The sequence below is a fragment of the Silene latifolia genome, chromosome 6 (genome assembly GCF_048544455.1).
Source record: "Silene latifolia isolate original U9 population chromosome 6, ASM4854445v1, whole genome shotgun sequence".
NCBI classification, from domain to species: domain Eukaryota; kingdom Viridiplantae; phylum Streptophyta; class Magnoliopsida; order Caryophyllales; family Caryophyllaceae; genus Silene; species Silene latifolia.
In genome coordinates this window covers 54,124,011-54,133,057 of record NC_133531.1, presented here as the reverse complement: position 1 = coordinate 54,133,057, position 9,047 = coordinate 54,124,011, and the positions used below count along the sequence as shown (strand labels likewise).

At 38.7% G+C, this 9,047-nt stretch overlaps 1 protein-coding gene across 1 annotated transcript; it reads right to left on the bottom strand.

The window, feature by feature from the left end:
• Positions 1-618, bottom strand: LOC141588093 (uncharacterized). The gene is made up of 2 exons (XM_074409549.1): positions 323-618; positions 1-271 (listed from the first exon to the last, which is right to left on the bottom strand). The coding sequence occupies exons 1-2, from the start codon at positions 616-618 to the stop codon at positions 1-3; spliced, it is 567 nt and encodes a 188-aa protein (XP_074265650.1).
• Positions 619-9,047: the final 8,429 nt, after the last annotated feature.

The following is a 9,047-nucleotide window of genomic DNA, read 5'->3' as shown; positions in this document are numbered from 1 at the left end:
TCAGGCAACATTAACTAAGATTCTATCCAATTTGGCCCATTTTAAGTCATTTCCTTGATTATTAGTCCAAGTATAATAGCAACCAGTAGCACTATGATCACTTAACCGACAATTGTCCAAACAATCATCAAAGTCTTTCATAACAGAAGGAGGATAAGTAACCCCACCCACCCGTTCAGATGTTGAAAGAACCACATTAAAGTCACCAAGACAAGCCCAAGGAGAGGTAATTGAAGCATCAAAGTTCATTAAATCCTCCCAAAGATCCTTCCTGGCAGAGGCATTATTAAATGCATAAACAAAAGTCTAGAGGACCTTACACTGAGAGGCCACATGAGTGACTGCACAGTGAATAAATTGAGCCTTAGAAGACAAAACAGTTAAAGAAACCACTCTTGGATTCCACATAACCCATATACGAACATTGTAGTGAGCATTATAATTATCCACCAAAGAGTAACTAGTAAACTTTTTAGCAATAGAACCAGCATTAGAACCTTTAACACGGGTTTCCAAAATAGCACTGCAATCCACTTTATTGAGCAGCAAGAAATCAAAGATTTCCTTTTGCTTAAGAGGGTCATTTAGCCCTCTAATATTCCAAGAAGCAAAGATCATTGAGCAATGACCCCTCCAGGGTCCAATTCTGCCTCTAACACAACATCCTGAGTCTCATTTCCCTTATCAGCATTCAGGCCCTCAAGGGGTTGAAATCAGCTATCAAGGTTAATAGCAACAGAATCCCTAGCAGCAACAGTTTCCTTGCTATGTAATTTAGGCCTACTATCATCAAGGTGGTGAGTAGGGGGAGTATGGTCACCCTCTACTGGTTCCTTAATAGCTGTAGGATTAACTACATGAACAGGTTTTTCCTGCACCACACCAGAACATGTAGCAAATGTAGGTTGTGTAGGCTGAGGTACAATCACCTTAGGAAGTGAACCTGCTTCTGGTTGAGGTTGAGTTTGTTTCACTCGATACACTTTCCTAGGTGGCATTCCAGCCCTGCACTTGTCTTTAGTGTGTCCAATGCGCCTACATGAGTGACAAAAATAAGGTATCCACTCGTATTCAATTTTCTGTTCAACCGTACCACGATATGGCGTTTTGAAGCTGATTGAGGTTGGTAAGTCCTTAGATATATCAACCTCAATAAGAACTCTAACAAAGGCTAACTTGCTCTTATTAGTCGTATACTCATCAGCGCAAATTGGCCTACCCACATAGCTTGCAACTTTTGCTCAGCCCTTTGCTAGACCAAAAACAAGGGTCAAGGTGAGGGAATTTGACCCAAATTAGAATGGCAGACACAACATGTAACTCTTCAACCACAGTGGTACTCCAGTTTTTAAGAACAAGAGGAAACCATTCATGTTCCATGAATCATTCATTATCTTCTCACAGTTCTCTTCTGTAGCAAAACGGAAATAAAACCATCCCTTAGCAAAGTATAGAACCTATGATGCTACGACATGGTTCCACGACTTAGCTACCAGAGACTGCATATGAGCCAAGGTGGTTTGACGGCCTAACACTGTACTAACAAGGGTGTTTCTCCAATACTCAATTTCATCAGCAATATCAGTTTCCTCAATTTCAATTTCCACATCAATTTTAGGTTTGACATAAGATAAAGGCATACCCTTGTTTGAGGCATTAGAAAATTGATCTAGCGGACGAGTTTTAGAAGCTTTCTCAGCCGACGAATTGAAGATCCACTAGAAGTAGACCCCTTAAAGAGCTCAGCAAACGTCGTCTTCGGTGGTATAATCGATTGAGGTTCCGAGGAGCTAGTGTCAACAAGTTCAGTGTCTACAACTTCAGTATCACTCATATCCAAGGATTCCGACGACCGTGGTGGTCGAGGATGCAGAGGCGGCCGACCTCTCCGGCCCCTAACCATGGCGAAAAAAAGTAGGGTGAACCACGCCTAAATCGCAGATTTGAGAGAGTTTCTAGAGAGAGGTTAGAAAGAAGGAGAGATTATTATTGTTACTGTTATTGTTGTTATTGTTATTGTTCTTGTTCTTATTGTTCTTGTTCTTATTGTTGTTGCTATTCTTATATTGTTGTTCTTATTGTTATTGTTGTTGTTATTGTTATTGTAATTATTATTATTATTATTATTATTATTATTATTATTATTATTAATTGTTAAAATTATTTATAATATTTATATTATATTATACTTATCGTATTTATTTTTTAGTTGTTATAATTAATATATTGTATTATTTAATATTATATTGTTATTATTAATGTTAATGTTGTTGTTGTTGTTGTTGTTGTTGTTGTTGTTGTTGTTGTTGTTGTTGTTGTTGTTGTTGTTGTTGTTGTTGTTGTTGTTGTTGTTGTTGTTGTTGTTGTTGTTGTTGTTGTTGTTGTTGTTAGCAACAACAACAACAACAACAAACAACAACAAACAACAACAATAACAACAACAACAACAACAACAACAACAACAACTTATAGTAAAAAAAATAAAAATAATAATAATAATAGTGATAATAATAATAATAATAATAATAATAATAATGACGATAATGATAATGACGATAATAATAATAATAATAATAATAATAATAATAATAATAATAATAATAATAATAATAATAATAATAATAATAATAATAATAACAACAACAATAATAATAATAATCAAAATGACATCTTAATCTTAAGTCTCACGTTCCTATCATATATAAACTCATATTGATCAAACGATGCTATAATTAGTCGTACCATGTTCATCGGGACAATTAACCCTAAACCCTAAAACCCCAAATAAACCCTAAACCCCTAAAAACCCTACAAACCCTAAACCCCTAAAAAACCCGACATAAACCCTAAAATTATATTTTAACCAATCCAAGATGAGCTAAAACGTGGATGAACATACGATCAACGTAACGAGCAATGTAGTACATTTGTATTATGTTTTCAAACATATAATTTATATTTTAATATTTTCATTTAATAAACAAAAAAATTAATTAACCGTAATTATTAATTTCGTAACAAATTAAAACTTATATTTTACTATCTAATTTAACTGTAATTTTTCATATTTACTAATTGATTTTTGAAAAGTGACAAAAGTAATTTTTTTGGATAATTTCTTAACAAAGTAATTATTCATTTGTTAACTGTAGTTTTCTATTCGTTAACAAAATAAAACTTTTATTTTACTATATAATTTAACTAATATAGTTTGCATTTGGATAAAAATATGTTTGGACAATAATATGTTACTTTATTCTACGAAATTACGTAAATTATTTACTTTCAATAATTTAAGAACGTGTAAATAAATTAAGATAATGTCAATTCTATTATTTTTAATAATTATATTGGTCATTAATACTTTTTATCAATTTACCTTCTCTAATTATGTAAAATAAATTAAGCTGCACAGGGAAGTCAAATGTTCATAATTTAATTTTATGAAGAATGGTAAGAGTTACACATTTTTTTAATTCTATATTATTCGAGAATGATAAGGGTCACTCTTTTCGTTTTTTTATTTATTTTAATTTATAAAGATAATTTAAAAAAAAGGTAATATGAGAAGGAAATAACGTTTCTCCATTACTTAATACATGTCGTTTGAAAGAATGGTAGATTTTACTGTATAATGACTTCCAACGCGTTCTTATTTTTTTCACTGCTTTTTCCATTTTCAAGTCCAATTTTCCACTTTCAAGTCCAATGTACTGAGTACATCATTTAATGCTCTTAACTTCTAATTTGATTTCTATTGGTGGATTTAGATAAATGAAGGAGTTGTACATAGTGGGATTTTGTGAATTAATTAAAATATCCTACTTTTTTTTTATTCCCAAGGTACTGTAAATATGGAGAATTTAATTGAGTTTAACTTGGCTAGCTTTTTTTAATTTGTGTAAAAATTGCTAAAACGTCATATAATAAGGTAAGTGGGAGGGCAAGTGGGGAAGAAATGGAGTACCACATTGATAATGCCACTTGTATATTGTGAGAGTGTGGACATGGGCCACGTCTCGGTCCGCGGATTTAGACCGCCTACCGGTCTGTCGTCACGGGCCACCTACACGCCAGGCCAATCTGTGGACATGCAGAGGTCTATTTGAAAGTGTGGACATGGGCCACGTCTCGGTCTGTGGATTTGGGGCCACCTACCAATCCGTAGTCACGGGCCACCTGCACGCCAAGCCAATCTGTGGACATGCAGCGGTCTTTTGAAAGCCACGCTCGGCGGCGTAAAGATGCTTTCGACCGGATCGTTTTAGATCGGTCGGTTTCGTCTCGGTAAGGGTCTCGAAACGATTAGAGATGTTCGGAGTCGCCACCAAGCATTTGTGGGATGCCTGGAACCCGTTCGAATTCCACTTTATACCTCGGTCAAATCGAAGCACAAAGCAGCGTTTTGACATAGGTACTAAAGATAAGGAAATCGTCCCTCTTTAGCATCCTATCTCTAGAATGACTCTCGTACGCCCGGATAAGGTCGTCCACTATCCAAAGTTTACGAGTAAGAGGTGAAGGTACGTATTGGGAAGCCCTTTAATCAGACACCCAATCCCGCCCGCGTTTAGCGGCCTCTACTGATCGATCTTGGTTGGTTGAATGCAAAAGTTGATAAAACGGTTTAAATGCATGAATGCGCATCCAATGTTTTAAACCTAACATGTGAGCTTTCTAAGTCGGTTGATTTAATCCAAGTATCAAGTATAAGATGTCGAGTTGGATTAATGATTGATTTGCATGCAAGACGGAAATTAAACATCCATTTACCGTATTAGGTTTAGGGTGCATAACATGATCCATTTGTCTTAGTAAGGCATTTTGCAAATATGGTTTTGAATAATCGAATAGTCATCTGATCCGTCCTATATCCGGGTTAACCGGAGTCGGGATCGTCCTAAACTAATGCTGGAAGGGAACAGGCCCTGTACCAGACGGCTACAAGAGGCGCGAGCTAGCCGGCGGTGTAAGGGGCCTCCCTCTGGTTTTGAAAATGAGAAGGAAAAGGCCTGCTTGAGGCGCGGGTTAGCCAACGGCTGTATGCCGTGTCCTGACTGTTTAGAAAACGTTATAAAACGTGTTAAAAATGGGTATTTGAACCCGGTTTGATTTGAAAGGGTCGTTTAGACCGCGTTTGTTGATTTGGGGAACTAGACTCGAATAATCATCATTATTTGATAATATTCGGTGTCGGGCTCGGTTTTGACAAGCTTGACATGAATAGTTTTGAAAATGATTATGGACTAATTGTTTTAAGTCCATTTTGAATGTAATTAGTCGTTACTCATCATCGTACCCGGGTTAAAATCCGGCATGGTATATAGAACCAAGGATGATTTCGTGTTGGTGACTAATATGCATGTTTTGCAAATGTAAAGAAATGAAATAAAAGGCTTTAAAATACCTCTTAAATGTCATTAACCAAATATTATCACCGAAACACGGATTTAACCGTCATGGTATGAAGAACCAAGGGTGAAAAATGCTTTATGGTTAAAACATGTGAAATGAAACAAAAAGGTTTCGAAAATACTTGAAATGGTAAAAACCGATTACAAATATGAAAATGGATTAAGGAAATGACGAGAACAAACACGGTTGATCTGCAGTGGGCACCCCATTTAGGCGCGAGCCTGTTGGCGACCTAAGGGGCTTCTGCCTCAGACCAAAAATCAGTTTTGGCTCGTTTATTCCATGTTTTGGTTCATGTTATGCATGTTTTAGCATGTTAAAGTCATGAAACAAATGAAAACATAATAAAAGAGGATTTTTACACCCTCATACTTACATGTTTGGTTATGGCGGTAGTGACCGTAAGTGTAACAACTCGTTTGATCGGAAAAAACTCGGTTTAAAACCGTTTTGGTAAGTAAAAGAGTGTTTTAAAAGTTTAGTGATGGTGTAGTGGTCAAAGTGGTCGGACAAGTAGTTTAATGCACGATGACGGTACCAAACAATGTGTAAGGCTCGTGTTTACGATCGGTAGGTTGTAAACACGCGTCAGATTGTGACTTTAGAAGTCGAGTCGAGAATTTTAAGGGAGAAAAGAGGGGGCGGACACTCGCGTAAGTCTCAAATGGGTGGCATTTGAGGGGTATTTATAGGAGAATGAGTGGTTGTGTGAGTTTTGAGCGACGTGGCCACCTGGGCTGGTCAAAGAGGCGCGAGCCAAGTCGCGGCACTTCGAGTTGTGTTGTCACTATCACAACAAACGCAATCATGATTTGTTCTATCCTAGGTTTTGTAGTCACATGTTTGGTACTTGACCATTCATGAATCCGGGAAAACTTAGTATAGAAGGCTTGAAGATATTTTGTTTTTGTGGTTGACTCGGTTTGACTCGTTGTTGGAGTCGGGATTTTGAATTTTCGAGTCGATTTTTGGCTCGGTGTCGGTTTTGACTCTAGTTAGTGTCATCGCGACCCCGTCGTTGTGCATTAAACACTCCAGGTATTTTTGAAATGTTTTGAAATGTTTTGTTTTCGAAATCGTTTTAAGTTTTCCGACATAAAGTTGTACACAAACTGTCGATCAAACGCGGCGATCCCAAAACATGTTGTAGTCCGATAATCATCGGGTGTTTGTTGGAGTCTCGGCGGATCTGGGTATCTCTGAGCCCCCACTTTGACCGAGGCTTGGACGGGCGAAAGTCAAAGTAGAGTCCCAGTCAATCGAAGATTACAACACGAAGACCCACGCGACGTCGAGGCGGCTCGAAAGGATTCGAGCCAAGGACCCGCCGTCGGAAGAAGCGACGCCAAGGCGACTTGAGGGTACGAGTCAAGGACCTGTCGTCGGGAACAGTTTAGAGTCTGTCGACTGTCCGTGCGGGTCGTTTAAAGTCCGTTAGACTACGTACAAAGGCTCGCCAGCCATAAGAAGGAGTCATACTTGAGGCATCTTCGAATATGTACTTGCATGGTTGCGGATAAATGCTCGCCAGCTGTGGTGCGTTGTAAGGCCCGCCAGCCGCGGTAAGGAAATGTACCCGAGGCATCTTCGGGATGTATTCTCGAAAAGGTAAGGAAATGTGCCCCGAGGCATCTTCGGGATGTATCCTTGATGAGGTAAGGAAATGTACCCGAGGCATCTTCGGGATGTATCCTTGAAAAGGTAAGGAAATGTACCCGAGGCATCTTCGGGATGTATCCTTGAAAAGGTAAGGAAATGTACCCGAGGTATCTTCGGGATGTATCTTTGAAAAGGTAAGGAAATGTACCCGAGGCATCTTCGGGATGTATCCTTGAAAAGGTAAGGAAATGTACCCGAGGCATCTTCGGGATGTATCCTTGATGTGTTGCGGACAAAGGCTCGCCAGCCAAATGTGACGGTCGGTTAATGGACCATGGTAACAGCCGCGTCGAATGGGCTTATTTTGAAAGTAGCGAACTTGTGATGTCGCTGGAGAAATAACGAGTATGGATTCTCACTATCACTGCTTTTGGAATGAGCGGGTTCCGCGAGGAAGCCCCCTGCTGGCATTTGAAGGGATAGTGAATTTGGAATATTTACCATTCGGTTGAAGTGACGGTTTATGTGCCGCCGTTGACATTTTGAAAGGAATAGTGAATTTGGAATTTTCACCATTCGGTTGAAGTGACGGTTTATGTGCCGCCGTTGACATTTTGAAAGAAATAGTGAATTTGGAATCTTCACTATTGATTGAAGTGACGGTTTATGTGCCGCCGTTGACATTTTGAAAGTGATAGTGAATTTGGAATCTTCACTATTGATTGAAGTGACGGTTTATGTGCCGCCGTTGACATTTTGAAAGAAATAGTGAATTTGGAATCTTCACTATTGATTGAAGTGACGGTTTATGTGCCGCCGTTGACATTTTGAAAGAAATAGTGAATTTGGAATCTTCACTATTGATTGAAGTGACGGTTTATGTGCCGCCGTTGATTGAGATAGCGATTTTGAATTTTCGCCATTATTTTGAATTTGGCGGTTTTGATCGCCGTTTGCTTGAAAATAGCGAGTTTTGAATTTTCACTATTTGTTTCTGTTTGTTTTCGAGGAAATGACAATATTTAATATTGTCAACGAAAACTTTGAAGTTTATTGTGGAAAATTGGGCCAAAGCCCAAATTTGGCTGAAAAGCAAAGGGGGAGGCCTGGTTTAGGCGCGAGCCACTTGGCGATGTAAGCCGGCTTCCCTGTTTTTTGTTAAAAAGACGCGAGGTTGAGTTGCGGATGAATATTCATCCTCAACCTCGAAATTTCGCCCAAAATCGCCATTGACGGACCTTCAAACTTGCTTTTATCCGTGCCTTTGTCAACAAATGTCATCTCAAGGTAAGTATTTCCTCTTGAATCCTTTCAAATTTGTTGATTGTTAGCTAAATTGAATTAGGGCGGATTTTGCCCTAAAAATCAAATTGGGCGTTTTTGATTGGGCCAATTTCGAGTGAAATTGATGTTTGCATTAGGTTAGAAACCTGTTTAGGAGTATAGGGGTGCTTTTAGTTTGCATTTTGGTCCCCGTTCCCGCTCCTTAGGCTCGAAAAACGTGAATGAGGCGAGAAACCGTCTCATTTCACAATGCCAAGTTTATTTGCTTGGGTAGTGGGTCCCACTAGGTTGCATTGTAGTTGGGAGAACCCGTGTTTGCCATTTAAGGACCTTCATTGGATGTTTGTGGGCAAAATTGAATTTTTGCCTTTTGCGACGGTCTTACATCTGACAAAATAAGCGCTTGTTTTGGGCTTGAATTGAGTCAGTCTGCCGTGAAGTGGACCTTATTGGTATTTTAGGTCACCTTGGGGCGTGATAAAATCACGTTTGCCTTTTGCGGTCGTTTTTTTGAATTTTGACCGGCTTGGGCTCAAATTAGCGTATGAATTGCCTTTTTGAACCGTAGAAAAATCCCCATTGTGTCGGGAATGTATTTTGGTTTGTTGGCGGACCCTGTATGGGTCTTGAAATGCCGTTTTTGTGGTTTTGACTCGTCTTTTGCTTGAAAAGAGGGGCGAGCCATTTTTTGTGTGTTTTTTATTATTTTGATTTGGATTTTGACTTTGGCAATTTTGAGAAATTGGCTA

Excerpts from the sequence above, each read along its gene's own strand:
- LOC141588093 (XM_074409549.1), bottom strand. The coding sequence starts at position 618 with ATGATCTTTGCTTCTTGGAATATTAGAGGGCTAAATGACCCTCTTAAG. Across the intron at positions 272-322 it reads GTCACTCATGTGGCCTCTCA|GAAGGATCTTTGGGAGGATT; the intron begins GTGTAAGGTCCT and ends TGCCTCTGCCAG.